Source organism: Antedon mediterranea, chromosome 9 (genome assembly GCF_964355755.1).
Source record: "Antedon mediterranea chromosome 9, ecAntMedi1.1, whole genome shotgun sequence".
Lineage (NCBI taxonomy): Eukaryota > Metazoa > Echinodermata > Crinoidea > Comatulida > Antedonidae > Antedon > Antedon mediterranea.
The window spans coordinates 3,406,020-3,421,851 of NC_092678.1; the positions used below are offsets into that span (position 1 = coordinate 3,406,020).

The window sequence follows — 15,832 nt, forward strand, 5'->3', positions numbered from 1 at the left end:
AAAAAAATTACCTAGATGAAGTAGTAAAAGCTATTTTAATAACGTATTGTTAACAAGAAGCCCTCCTGTTTATGCAAATTGTTGAATAGATTATTACTGACATATTATGTTACATGAATTTGTACAGGTTAGGGGTTTAAAATGAAAAAAATGTACCAAATAGGCGATATTGGAAAAAATCAGCCAAATTGAAAGTTAATGACATTTCTGTATATTTTATCACTGTTTTGAGTTTGAATTTATATAAAATTTAATATATATTTCTTATTAGTTTATTTGAAATTTAATAGCATGAAGAAAATAATATTGAATGTTAATTAAGTATTATGTTATAATAAAAAATTACTTTGACCTTTAACCTTTAATGCACAATATTCTTTTGGACGAATAACATTGTCAATTATGTTAACATTTTCTAAAAATTAATTCAGGGATCCAATTAGAACTATTTAAAAAATGTGATTTGATTTTTAGACATAAACTGTTGTAAAATCTTAGTACTTATTAGAATTCATTTTATTACATTTGAACTGCAGAATAAAGCCATTTTAATCTAAATATTTGGTATATAATTTTTTAATTAGAAGTAGAATACCTATAACAGTGACTGAATTGAATTTTTCACACATAACTCCTAGAGCTACCTATAAAGAAGCACTTAATATGCAACTAATTTAACCTGAAAATGATGAAATATGCCTTAAAAAGTATCATTTTAAAAGTGAAATTTTTTAACCGGAAATGATGAAGAGAGTGAAAACGAGAAAGAACGCCAACTTATGTTGATAACAAGTTTGCAGTACACCATGTGATCGAAGCCTATTCATCAAAATGTTGAGTAAACTCAACAGTTCTTTTCACAACTACACACATGGTGTACAGCAAACTAATTGAAGTCTACACTATCAATCAAATATGGTAGTGATATGACATCATCATGTCCATATATGGGCACATCACATTTTTTTGTCACATAAAGTTTGATAGTGTAGACAGAGCTTAATACTAACTTACATATAAAATTAAACAAAAAAGTTCTGTCATAAGTTTTCCTGATCATCATTTGATTTGAGTAAATTCTTTTTCTTTAATTCCGTTTCCATGTAGTCCAGCATCATCGGTGTCATACTCTTTCTCATTTGACTAGAAAAAAATACATTTTTTACGATAAAAGTACTAAAAGTATTTATAAAACATTTTCTTTAGATACCATATATACTACAGTATACCCAATAAAGTGTTCCAATATATATAACAAGGCCAACAGCCATTAAGTCGCGTGCTACAATGCATAGTGATACCGGACCGACAGACAGACCGACAGACAGACAGAGAGACCGACCGACTGACATAGTGAACTATACTGACCGAAATTACTGAACATGTTTAAAAATGTTGAAATGTTTAAAAACATTTATTTTTTTAAAATTTACACGTGCGTAGCCTGTCACTTTCGACGTGCTCGTATAACGTAATTTCGAGTTGAAAAGTAAGTCAAGAAAACAGAAATCGGGCAAAAAGAGTGCGCAATAACATTTAACGCGCAGTGCGCGCGCAAAAATATGCGCACTCATGGCAATTTTGTAAACGCTTAAAATTGCCTGAAATGTACTCTTATTTCATCGAAAATAAATTTTGAAAATGTTAAGCGCGCGTACGCATGCGTTACATGCGCTACGCACGTAATTGTATTGCCATATGATGATTTATGCCCTGAAATTTATGAGTACCAAATTTTATTTAATTGTGATTCATGGTTGTGAAGATATGATCACAAACGTGATTTTGTTAAATCGTGCGTAGACCGCGTCATTTTTTATTGCGCACCGTGAAAACATAACCACATTGATTCATGGCCATAAGGAATATACTGTGAAAAATTGACCTAGCTAGATTAAACTGATATCAAGATAAGGTCAGAAAGCGATAAAACGCATAGTGATACCGGACCGACAGACAGACAGACAGACAGACAGACCGACCGACCGACATAGTGAACTATAGAGTCGCTTCCACGCGACTAATAATATGGGTTGGCCATTTATTACCCACCATTCCTTTCACAGGAAAGTGTCCCCTTTATAGGGGTGCCCGATATTCCCCAGAGGGTCTCCCATCCAGGCTCTAACCAGGCCCAACGTTGCTTAACTTCGGTGATCTGACAAGAACCGGTGTTTCAACATGGTAAAGCCATATAAAAGGGAATACATCCTTACTATAGCTCTGTCTACACTATCAAACTTGCCCATATATGGACATGATGATGTCATATCACTACCATATTATTTGGGCACATCACAAAGCCGTATGTTGTCTCGATACTTACATATCTTGCCAGTGCTCTTTGGCGTATTCAAAACGCTTTCGACGATAACGCTCTAAATTATATTCTCCTTTTAATACTTGAAACCCTAACATGAAAACACCTGCAGGAATTCTGTCAAAAAGAATCAAATTTTAAACTTTATTTTCCTTATAACGGCGATGATTTTTTAGGAGTAATTTACATTAAACTACTTACTTATAACAGTATCAGAAAGTTTCGATTTGCAACGACTGATGACATAACTAGGTCAGGTCAATCGATGTGTCTTCAGAAGTGTGTGGGTGTGTGTGTGCACAGTAGATTACCCTTATTATCTATAAACCAAAAACTTACCCAACAAGTGTTCCAGCGAATGCACCACCCACCATACCTTTCAGACCTAAATTAAATCTATACAGAGCACCCATCGTTGCTGAATAAAAAATAAGAAAAAACAATTAAGACTAAAGAAATTGTAGTATTTTAGAAAAAAATATTTTTTGAGTATAAACAGCCAAACAAAATTGATAAACCAGAATAAACTAATATATATACAAAAATCCCCACTATTACTCAACCTACATACAATAGGAAAATCAATGGGGCCAGGGGGTGTTCATGGCAATTAAATTTTACCTTATAGTCCATATTTATCGGACTTCGTAAATGTAACTAATTTGGAGAAATTCTCAAGCTGCAACAAATTACAATACACTAATCACTCAATGTTTTTATTAAATACAAATGATATAATCTAATCACCATGGATCACTTACCACTAGCAACAGCATAGTTGAGTAAATCATCTTTATTTCTATATATTGCTAGATTTGTTGATAGAATACTGAAAAAAAAAAGATTTATAGATAAAGATTTAAAGATGTATTGTCTCCAGAAATCATGAAAAATGAAAATTAATAAAATCAAACTTTGAATAGTTCATTTTGTCAATTTTTTTGCTTTAAATCACTTTTTTTTTCCAGGTAGATAAAATGCTTAAATTTTTGGTCAAAGTGAATAACTATTATGGAACATTAAAATGGCATATTCAACAAAACATTTTGTTTTCAAATACTTTATATATATTTATTGCAATAAAGATGATTCTGATTTGATTTAACCAATAATGATGTGCACAAATGAAAATCAATTTATCACAATTAACACCAATGAAAAGTTTTATAATAAAAAAACCACTTACTGAAATGCTCCACCTAAAACTGCTGACCGCCATCCCCATCTAAACCCGTAACGTATAAAACCACGGGATCCCGCATTCTGGGCAGACCTCTGTGGAAGATAAGAAAATTTATAAAATGTATAACTGGATTATTTAAATTTGGTTGATAATTTCCTATTTCTTTCTATACAAGTATGCCATATTATTCCACAACATCTACTTAAGTTTTAAAAGTTTAAATTTAATAACATTTCAGTTTTTTAACAGCCAACATTACAGAGTACAGTATCTAAAACCTGAAGAATGTTGGGCTAAAGGCCAATTTACACAGACGAGCAATAACGGTAAGCGCAAATCTATCCTGAGCATAAACTGCCTGTTCACTCCGCGTTGTGTGTAAATGGTCATAAGGAGTAACATAGATTCAATATTTTAATTATCGTTACTGCTTGTCTGTGTAAATTGCAATAGACCTGAACTACCCTTACATATCACCATCAAACAGCCACATTTAAACAATCAATCAACATCTTTATTTATTCACGAAATTATAAAATACAAAAGTACAAAATATAAAACTCATTCACCATAAAATAATGGTGTTCTTCCACAAGTTTGTGATAGGTAATATAATATATACAAATAATACTGTGTATACACATTTATACAAAAACATTAAAAGAAATAATTTATAAAATAATACAGTTTAAATATGTTTGCAATTTATTTTTTAAATACGTTCAGATATTGTGGCAAATGCACTAGGCGATGCGATTTGGTCTATTTTGAAGATAATCAACACTCATACATTGATGTACTAGAGATATATACTAACTGGTATGCAAAGAGATGAACTGGCTGTCACAATGGCAGAGAGGAAATTATGGAGGAATCTAGTCATATAAGGGGTATGTCCTGGACTAAGTAATTGTTTTAAAAAACCACTCACCACTGCCTGTATTCGATGTTCATATACTTCAGTGTTGGATACTTCTATATAACGACCTCGTGCATGACGTGCTGCTGGTAGACCACCATAAATAGCGCCACCTATGAATGCTGTAATCGGCACTATAACCATCTCATACAGTTCCTGCCTCATGCCTTCTTTATCTATACTGTTAATTGTAAGTAAAAATATATTTGTTGAATAGTAAAATACATAAACATTACCAAGGTACTTGTTTGGGTGGGGTCTTATGAATAGCTTAATGATTGAACCATAGCAAACTAAATTGAACCAGGGTATAACAAGTTACCCCAAATGAAAAATATCCATCCGCTGCAAGCCGGTAAGGAGGTATGAGCATATCTTATGCCCAACAATTTTGAATGGTCAATGGTGCATATACTCACCATGGTTCATTGTGAATGGTTAACTGTGGTTCATTGGGTAATTCATTATTGTACTGTTCATTCACAGGCATTGTTGTGGTTTTTTGTGGTTCACTGTGGTTCATCGGGAATAGCTGTGGTTGGGGTAATTCATCAGACCGCCGGTGGCTCTAAAGCTCCATTTACACTATCAAACTACATGTAGCAAAAAAATGTGATGTGCTCATATAGACATGATGTCATATCACTACCATATTTGAGCATTTCATTGCCATATTTGGGCACATCACAATTTTTTTGTAAAACTAGTTTGATAGTGTAGACAGGGCTTAGAAGGGAAATAAGGATAGGGGGAGGGGCAGAAAGTATCCTATCATACTGTTACTGTAAAGTTCTCTCTCTAATCATTGTATACTTACTCAATGGTATAAACACTTTGTAGTCTTTCTAAGCCATTATTTTCCATAGGTATGTTGTATCTTCTTTCCAACTCTCTTAATTCATCTGATTTTGCTGCAACCTTTGTTGTGGCAACTTGTTTTTTATTTGTTTCCATGGTAATTTAAATATTTTCTGCATCACCCACTTTTATTGCACTGATCTATCTTTCATCAGCTGAAATTATTTATTATGAAAAAAAAAAATTGTAATTTGAAAAAAAAACCTTTGCAAAATATTTTCCTAGCCGTACAGCACAGGCAATAGTAGATTTTTGCATGCTTTAAAGTTGATTGAAGAGTTTCTTTGCAGTGACATTTTCATTGACGACATATATGAGCTAGGATACTAGCTAGCCTAGGCCTACAGGCTACTTTTAGACCTTGGCCTATATGAATATGTATATTCATGGAGGTATATTTGAGTGAGGACCTCCATGATCAGGCTAAGGGCCTAGGCCCTGCTAATAAGCCAGGGCAGGCCCAGCAGGCTGGCTGGTGGGCATGCAGCAGCCAGCTAGCTCTGTTCTGAGCTAGCTGCTGACAACAGACAGAAACTAAGGGAGAGAAGGCCAGCCTTTTTTAGCTTGCTAAGTCTAGCCTCTATTTTTAGAGTATATATGACGTCCTAATTCGTTTAAAATTAATATAAAATATCAAAGCAATTACAAAATAAATGAAAAAACTAGGCCTAGGCCTAGCCTGCTTACCACTGGCAGAGAAAGTACGTCTCGCCGTGTGCCAACATCGTAACGGTACTCTAGCCCAACCTCTAGCCTAGGCCTACTCTGTTTTCCCACCACATGTCTTGAAAACAGTATAGAGGGCGCTATATGAGTATGATTAAATATCAATATTCAATTTTATATGTTTTTACCCGGTTTTTAAATTCATTTTAGTCATATTTAATTACTTTACAATAACAAGTAAACAAAATAGGCCTACTATAATACTTTAGTACTATATTTATTATTTACACTCAATGAATGCAGAAAAAACGGCGGAATATATCAAATAAAAACTTAACAAAGGTATAATATTAGTTCATATGGTTACAATATTAGTAAAACTACTAAAGTATTACCATTTTACACGGATATTGCGCATAAAAACGTACTAATTTTAAAGAAATGATAGGGAAAGAGTACCAACATTCTATTGTCAGTCAGGTTCCGATATTATTGTACTTTGAAAACGGTATATATCGTTACCCTCATAACAAAAAAAAGACAAAAAAACTCATAAATTCTTTAAAAACAAATATTTATTCATTATTTTTTCTATAAATATATATCAATAGAAGCTAAATGTAATGTAGGTAAAAAGACGCAATATAATTATTGCGCAACGTAATAAAATGACTTAGGCAAAAATATTTTGAATATAGTGTGACTTAGGCAGTTTTACAAATGAAAATTGAAAAAAAGTCAGACAAAAAACGATCTGAGCATGTGCAAATGTATAAAGCACACAGATAATGTAAAATTTTAGAACAACGACATTGATATAATTTCTTATGCATAGCCTACAATAGGTCACTTATATGTCACTTATTTACCTGTCTAATCAAGCATAAAGGTATTGATTTAATAGATCAATGAGTTCAAATTTCACATTTCACTGCATCTTGTTCATTCCAGTGCTGCTATTGCAAATAAGTTGAGAATTCTAGTGAATTCCTTTTAAAATTAAAGAATTGGGTACAGGGCAACTATCACACGGCCGTTATATAACTCCTAAAAAGGTAAGAAATATGAAACATTTACGTAACATGAGGTACGTCTACCCGTTATGCGTTTTGTTTATCATAAACTCTATTTATACAAACCGTTATGCATAGTTTTACATGCATTACATGCCAATACGTTGATTCGATTTTTCCAGAGGGCGGAAGACACAAAAAAACGTTGTTCAGAACTGTCTTCAAGCTCTGTCTACAAAAGCAAACTGTATGTGACAAGAAGATGTGCTGTGCCCATATGGACATGATAATGTCATACCACTACCATATTTGGGCACATCACGCATTTTTTTGTCAAACTAGTTAGTGTAGACAGAGCTTTATACAGAGAGAGCATAATGTATATTCATCATTCCATTCACAAATCAAATGTAACCAAAATAATGAATGAATATTAAATTTATATGTATTTTAAAATTTTATATTATTTTTTTTTATATAGATATGAAGATATCCAATGCCCATCTTCAACCATTATCTACCACCATACGTTTTATCGCATACGGAGTTCATGGCTTTCTTGACGAAATCGTTTTTACAGCATTATGGCAACTAGTGTTTGAATCATTTGACCCTCGTTTAATTGGCTACACATCGTTGTATTCATTCATAATTTACGGAACAGGTAGTTTTATAATTGAACGTATATATCTTCGCCTACAAGAAAAAGACGTTGCGTGCATTGTACGGGTGTTTATATACACACTGATAGCATACGCTGTGGAATTAAGCTCCGGTTTAGTTTTAAGACAATTTGATGCATGTCCATGGGATTATAGTGACCGGTCAATGAACTTTATGGGACTTATAACGCTGACATATGCCCCTGGATGGGCGCTTCTGGGCTACTGGCAAGAAGTATTTTCTGGATTTTTATTAAGTTTACGACAACCTGTGAAGATGAAGCAGAAATGATGAAGTTTAAAATTCACTATCATAAAGAAATGTCATTCTAACATATTCAAATTTATTAGAAAGCAATAAATATTATTAAATAATATTTTTAAAATGCATTGTTGTTGTTTATCAAAGAACCATGTCCATGTTCTACTGCAGTTACTGCAGTAATCTCATGATGTTTCTGAAATAAAATGATTTTATTTTGTTTCAATGTAAAAGTTTATGAGGCAGTCACTGCATTAAACATAAAAATCTAGTTACTGCAGAAACTGCAGTAGATTATTGACATGGTCTCTAAGGTAGTTAAATAATATATAAAAGGAATGCAATATTTTAAACCTACAACTAAATATACATTTAAACATTGACAATAAGTATACTGTTTCAATTAAATATTTCAATTGATAATACCTGAATAACAAAACTGAAAACCTAAAATACATTTAACTACACTACTATGCTATCAGTACATCTTAACTTAACTTAACCATTCAGAACCTATGTTGCAATTACACACACTTTGTTTATAAAAATACATAATTAATTGCTCTATATACCTAACACATCATTATTTTACCTACTTTTGTTTACAATTTATGGAATATTACATAGTTTTTGCTGCATAAATTATGTTTTTCATTAAATAAATTAACACATTGCATACTACACTAATCTGCATATAAGTACAACAGCCACTTAGTTAAAAATAAAATAGATTCTTTCCCAACCAAATACCAAATTATTTTCTGCTATTACCTATAAACAATTAATTAATATAAAACGATTAAATATATTAGCACTCTACAATATACTAAACTGTGTAAATATATTTGGCAAGGAAATTTATGCCTCCTTTATTATATGTTAAAAATTAAAATATCTGTGTTACGGCAAATCCCTTTACAACATGAAGGGGAAATCCCATTACGGTACCTCATTAAGCAGAAATCCCATTATACCTCATTAACCAGAAATCCCATTACAAAATGAAGGAGAAATCCCATTACAAAATAAAGGGGAAATCCAATTACAACATGAAGGGGGATGTCCAAATAGATTATAAAGGGATACAACATGGATGAGGGAAAAACCCATTACAACATCAAAGAGAAACCTATTGTATCGCTAAAGTAAACCCCATTATATCATCATTGAAAAAGGGAAACCCCCTCATTAAATCAAGGCTTTTAAGTGCCATTCATTATCCACTAAAGACTTGATAATTTGCTTGCTTCTGTTTGGCCAAATTGGATGAAGTTCACGACTCAATTTATCTGCAATTTCATTTGCTGCCTCTACAGGAGTGATATTGTCATCTTCAGCTTTCTTTAAAATCTTGTTAGTAATGTTGAATATCTGTGAATATATATAATACATTTATTTATTGAATTGCACTATATCTAAGAGTTGAACATGTTCACTGGCAGGGCCAAAGACTGGTCTCCCAGAGGGGGCAGTTATGATCAGTGGCTGTGATGTACTAAGTACACTGGGATAACCCTACTTGTCCCAAACGATGTACTAGGTTCTTTAAAGTACACATGAGCTAGATGTGTACACTCATGGACTTACGTTTATAGTCCGAAAAGACTCGTTCTACCTACCACCAGAACCATGGATCGAGTGAGCTTTGAACCCTTGGCGATGTTATGGCTACGTAATTACAGTTCCACTGTCTTAACCGCTGAGCCATTCACTCGCTCTTAAGGGTCTTTCACACCTGTTCCGGCACGGTTCCGGTCCGGCGCCCAATCGAACGTCAATGTTTCGTTTTTACGCGGCTAAGCGCATATCGATTGGCGCATAGCCGTGTGGAGAGTCGTGAAAACGAAACATTGATGTTCGATTCGCCGGACCGGAACCGTGCCGGAACAGGTGTGAAAGACCCTTTAGGGAGTTTCTTGGTTAACCATTGTAAAATTTACGACTAAAATAGATTTTTTTAAAAACATAGAAAGCTAATACCATTGTTTTGAAGGTGGATGTTACATATTTTCACATTAAGGCATATTAGTTCACCAATATTTAAAATGTAAACAACCATTGAAATTATGTATACCATTATCTAACCCCAAACTACCGTACTCACCGAATTCTCCCATTCCTTGTTAAAATGACGAGTAATAGCTGGATCGTCCGGTAGTCTTCCGTAAACCTCATTTGCGCAATTTACAATACCCTGGAAAAAGTAATAATAAATATTATCCTATATGCAGTGTGGTGACATCACACAATAACTACCTTTTAAAATAAGTTCCACATTATTATTAGGCATCATGTTTTAAATAAGCGTCTTATAATTATTAGTACTGCATATAAATAAATGTAGTTTTGTAATTTGATCAATCACAATTGATAGATTATTTGATTGATTTGGTTATTTGCAAAAGGGCTACGTCCTTTGTTGTATCTCTGTTGGGAGCCAAGCTTATAAAAAGAGGCTTTATCAAAATAAGTGCTCCATTGTATCGGTGGTACTTATAAAGTGTTGATGAAATAAATATACATATAGTATATATTTACCATTCTATTAGCTAGAAAGTCAACAATGTAAGAGATGCCTCTTTCCTTCAGCAACTCGTTATCTGCTGGGCATCCCAGCTGGTTGTTGGCTGCACCGCATACAATCTTAGCATTTATCATAGGAATCGTATCTGCATTTAAAACCTGTGAATAAATAACTTTGTTCAAGTAATCTAGAAACAGTGGCATAACGGCTTAATGGCTAAACCCAGAGACTCTCAGCAGTGTCCAGAAGAAAAAACAGGAATTAAAATATGTCAATAAAGGCTAAAAACGTCCAAGGCCTCCAGCGTTGGAGGGCCACTTAGGGTTCCTAAACCAGAAGCCTCAGGTCTCTACATTACGCCACTGTATAGAGGACCTCTTAATATCGGTTCTTTTTAATAAAGAATCTGCACAGTTTATCCTTTTTAAAGAACGAGTAAACTAGAAGGGCACATATATACAGAAAGATTTTTAACTTAACCCTGGGACCGCTGTTGTTTTTAACTTACGTTTCCTAGAGCACAAGGAGAGAATATATCACACGGATAACCTGCTACCGAATTGTCATCAATCTCAACTTTCTCAACTTGTAAAATATCTTTATACTGTAAATGAAACAAAATGTCATAGATTTAATACGATATGATATTATTTATTGTCATTCAAAGGTAAAAATGAAATGAATGAAATTTATTTTGGTTGAATTAACATACAATTAGACAAATGAATACAATATATAAAGCTTCGTAACCAGTGGGAAAGAGACCCTACAAACTATTAATACATGAATTGAATTATAAAGAAATGATTGTTGGCAGCGTTTAGTGTTTGATACCAAATATGGTAGTGATATGCCCAAATATGGTAGTAATATGACATCATCATGTCTATATATCGGCACATCACATTTTTTTGTCATATAAAATTTAATAGTGTAGACAAGGCTTTATGCGAGTAAGAAAAATGGGGGATGAAAAACACCTCCAAGACTATCCGAAGACTTGGGAAGTCTGTAATAAAACCTGCTGTCGAAATGAATATAGCATTTGAGAGCTGGTTACCTTTGGATAGAACCGGTTTCTCATGTCCGTTACTCGTATCTGATGACAATCTGTCACGTAGATGTGCGATACGCCTTTTTGCAGCAGCTCTTCTACTATCACAGTTGCTAGGAAACAAGTAAACAGTGGATTAAATCAATTATCATTAAATTATTTTTTTGCTTTAAATTACATTTAAAATGGTATATTCAACAAAAATGTGAAGAAAAAAATTGTTTAGGGGGACAATATATCTTTAAGGAATGTCTGTAGAATATCATAGATCACAGGTAAGACTGTGTGTAACTTTACACAGATGACTGTCTTACCAACATTACCGGCTCCTTGGATTGCAATACGTTTCCCTACCAATGTACCCATGTTAAGGTAGTCCAAGGCTCCTTCCATTGCACAAACAACACCTACAAATGAAGAACACAGCATACATGAAACAGTATTATAAATTATAAATTTGTTAGAAACTCATAGTGTTCTGTAAACCTAAATATAGGGTGTATTGCTGACCAAACTTAATGCGGGAATATTAACTGTACTCACCTTTTCCCGTTGCGATTGAGGGATTGCCGGATCCACCCTTGACTTCTGATATACATGTTGTATAGCGTGTGAACATGTGCACATTGTCCAAGTCAGACACATTTAAGCCGACGTCCTCCGCAGCAACTAAAACAATATTCAGAAATTATATAGAAATATTAATATTTTGTAGTTGGATATCTGAAAAAATGATGTTTTATGAGATGATTGTTTCTCATAATAGTACTATATAGTACTGTAGTGGAGCTGTAGCTTGGTGGTTAACGTGCTTGCCTTCCAATCCCAAGGTTCAGGGTTCAATCCTGACCTAGAGCCAGGGTTCAATTCTGATCTAGTTCCAGGATTGTAACTCACAACTCTTTCAACTCCACTCCCTAAGTCTCTAATAAGCACGATAAATTATATAATAGTTTATCCATCCTGTAATTGGCGAGTTTGTGCTCGCTGTAGGATGCGTAGGAAATAAAACAGTTACTATATTCAATTCAAATGGTCCCCTTCCATCATTCACCACACAAAGGTTTAAATGCAGAAAATACTACACATTTGGTTGCAACTTTCTTATTTATAAAACATGGCATTAAAAATGATTACTGATAATTTTTTGTGCATACATTTTTTTGCAACACAATGCATGCATTTACAAAACTTTTTTTAGAATAACAAACCAATGAATCAGTGTTTTCAAAGTTATCAATCATCATTATCATATTGTTGAACCAAAAGTGTGTGCAATATTAATATATTAAAACATTGAAAACTGACATGCAAGTGGCAGTGTGCAGATTAAAAAACATTGTGTTATTCCTTTTATATACTACACCCTCCCCCCTTTTTAAAAAATTTAAATTAGAGACAAAATGCTGAACTTTATAAAGCTAACAAAGCAGCAAACATACCAATGCAACCATTCAGAGAAGAGAAAAAGCAGCCCAAGTCATAGAAAAGTTGCGTACGAAACTCGGGCTGTCGATGATGCTTATCAGGTGGTTCAGGAACAAGTCCTATACCGCCACCATACCTCAAAAAATGCAGAATTAGAGTACACATATTAATCAGTGCAAACAAATAAACATAAAATGTACAGCTTTAGCATGTGATAGAGAGCAGATGGAATATGTTATTAAACTATGTCTATCTGCACTATCAAACTAGTTTGACAAAAAAAGTGTGATGTGCCCAAAAAAGGTAGTGATATATCCAAATATGGTAGTGATATGACATCATCATGTCCATAGGCACATCACATTTTTTTGCTATATAAAGTTTGACAGTGTAGACAGAGCTTAAGGTTATTTTTATAATAATAGTAGAAGAATAAATTACAGTAACCCAAAGGACAATAAGAAATATTTTCTAGGAACATATAAAAAAGTCCATTTGGTATGTAAACCTACATTTATGGAGATTATGATGTAATTAGGATGATCAATTGTTGTTTATATAATTATGACATTATATTTATGTTATGCAACGAAATGTCTTTATAACATATAGTATCCCTTAAAAACCACCCAACATGCATTTTTAAGAGCTAAATCCTTGTTATTGTAATATTATTTTAATAAGACAACCACTGTGTTTCGTAAAGGTCACTAAATTAGGAATACCAGTAGGTGTATAATAATAGAAAGTTGAAGGCTATGTTAATAGACCAGATGGCGTACACATGCACCAAATTGATATTCTAGGCTGTAAAATTTGCATCAAGTCAAAGATACAGTACTTAAAATTATGAATGAGATTAAAACGTAGAATATTAAATATACTGTATTAAATAAGAGTTTAAAGGCTTCAGTTGAATAATCTGGAATAAATTATTAAATTTGATAAAGATTTTTACCATAGAATTGGCCACTAAACAAAATAATGACTGATTTCACTTAATAATAGTTCTATTAGTTTTACGTGATCTTTTAATTAAATAAATCGACTGTGAAAGGTCCAGAAAAACAGTTGAAATTTATATACAACTAGTATTATTTGGTCGTGTTCTTTCTTCTTTTAGTTATGGGTCATTACATGAATACACAATTGTATGATGTATTGATCCCATTGTCACAAATCAATTTGTTACTAATATTAATACAACATTTCTGAATAAATATTTAATTTGTATCATATGTATTATTTATTATTAGAGCACCATAATTCTGGGAGCATATAATATTAATAGAAAGAATTAGTAGAGCAGTATAAAAAACAAAATTAAACAAAAAAATACAAACATGAAAATTAATAATATCTATGAGAAAGTAACAAAAAAGAAAGAATGAAATTAAAATTGAAGGAGGGTAACTCTACCATAACAGCCATTGAGAGAGGAGAGAAACTCTCCATAATCATAGAACAAAGAAGTACGAAATTCTGGGTCCTTGTGGTTGTCTGATGGTGGCTCCTGGATAACGCCCTTGCCGCCACCGGCCCTGCGGAACAGAACGATGCTAATAAATGGTGCCAAATCACAAGAAAAGAACACTTGCAATGCAAATTAGATTAGATATTTAAAACTACGATGAAAATTATATTTTAATAATATTATAAGCAGTAATGTGGTAAAAAGTAATATTATTTGAATAAAATAAAAGGTACTTTATTTCAATGTAATCATGATATTACTTGTTTAATCATTTTTATAATTATTAGTATCTTAAATTGGTAACTGTATATATATAGCCTTAGTATTACCTTCATATGAATAATTATGGGCTCAAGAGAGAATATTCTAGACAAATTTGTTTGATACTTTTTGCATGTCACTGGAATTACAAGTGCGGTGTTATCGCAAGAATTTGTTATGTATTTATGTACGTAAACTTTTAGTATTAACAGTTATGAACAATCTAGAGTTATTCTTTACCATAAGCCAGCAAGGGCCGACTTGACTCCCATACCCTGTCCAAGGCGTAGACCATCTCGTAGGTATGCTTCCATGTCCGCGTAATCCCACAAGCGTATACCACCGCACTAGGTAAAAATAAAATAGATTATTATATTATATTTTTATTAAAACAAAAGTTATATTTAAAAAAAAATCTGAAATTTGAAAAGAGGCATTATCTTAATTTTCTCCTATAATATCTCAATGAGCTTGCTTCTACTGAAAAAAAAAACCACCAAACTTATTAATTAATTGTAAAATGATGCAAATAACCAAAAACAATTAAAATTTACCGCCTGTCCCCGGTTTGTTCGCCATATAAATGCACCAAGAAGACAATTTGTTCGCTTTCCTAACTGCATAAAAATGCCTTCATGTTCGTCAAAATCTACTTTGTCTTTTAACAAAAACAATTTTAATTCTTCAAGAAGTCCTGGATGCGAAACTTTCACCGCCTTTTCTTCGGGATCAAATACTAAATACAGACGTCTGATATTTTCAGCTTTTAAATAGTCAATGAAATTCTGAGGAGATAACTTCAATAAAGACGTTTTGGAAGAGGCTGACCCTGTATTAGCAACTAGAGGGGTTGTTAAGAATGTCCGATGGCTGGATAGAGGCCAGGCCGCAGCACTACCACCACGAAGAGCTCCACGACCGGTTTCATCCTGCCGGTTTTTGTGGAGGAACACTGACTGCCGCTTGTTGAATCGATGGCCTTCGTGGTTATAATTAAAAGAGTTGCATGCAATATTACGAACGTTTAGATTCAATAATGTTGGTGAAATATAGCGTTTAGCAGAATATCTGAAATTATTAAGTGATAATGCCATCATTTTGGTTTACTTTCACTCTCTGAAGTTAGGCCTAACCTACCGATCCTCTCGCGAGACGACGAACCAGCAATATTTATAAAGTGCGCCCTCTCTGGTGGACATAACTAAAAA

At 33.1% G+C, this 15,832-nt stretch overlaps 3 protein-coding genes across 3 annotated transcripts; 1 reads left to right on the forward strand and 2 right to left on the reverse strand.

The window, feature by feature from the left end:
• Nucleotides 1-7: 7 nt before the first annotated feature.
• LOC140058924 (complex I assembly factor TIMMDC1, mitochondrial-like) lies at nt 8-6,051 on the reverse strand. The gene is made up of 8 exons (XM_072104713.1): nt 5,968-6,051; nt 5,240-5,435; nt 4,435-4,603; nt 3,507-3,595; nt 3,082-3,149; nt 2,660-2,738; nt 2,327-2,437; nt 8-1,143 (listed from the first exon to the last, which is right to left on the reverse strand). Exons 2-8 carry the CDS (start codon nt 5,374-5,376, stop codon nt 1,041-1,043), a joined length of 756 nt encoding a protein of 251 aa, XP_071960814.1. The 5' UTR covers nt 5,377-5,435; nt 5,968-6,051; the 3' UTR covers nt 8-1,040.
• A 1,391-nt stretch (nt 6,052-7,442) lies between these two features.
• LOC140059363 (transmembrane protein 229B-like) lies at nt 7,443-7,913 on the forward strand. The gene has a single exon (XM_072105251.1). The coding sequence runs from the start codon at nt 7,443-7,445 to the stop codon at nt 7,911-7,913; it is 471 nt and encodes a 156-aa protein (XP_071961352.1).
• A 15-nt stretch (nt 7,914-7,928) lies between these two features.
• On the reverse strand, nt 7,929-15,773 carry LOC140058980 (leucine dehydrogenase-like). Its single transcript, XM_072104773.1, has 10 exons — nt 15,179-15,773; nt 14,865-14,971; nt 14,309-14,430; nt 12,005-12,130; nt 11,776-11,868; nt 11,468-11,574; nt 10,916-11,011; nt 10,422-10,565; nt 9,988-10,077; nt 7,929-9,254 (listed from the first exon to the last, which is right to left on the reverse strand). The coding sequence occupies exons 1-10, from the start codon at nt 15,719-15,721 to the stop codon at nt 9,072-9,074; spliced, it is 1,611 nt and encodes a 536-aa protein (XP_071960874.1). The 5' UTR covers nt 15,722-15,773; the 3' UTR covers nt 7,929-9,071.
• Nucleotides 15,774-15,832: the final 59 nt, after the last annotated feature.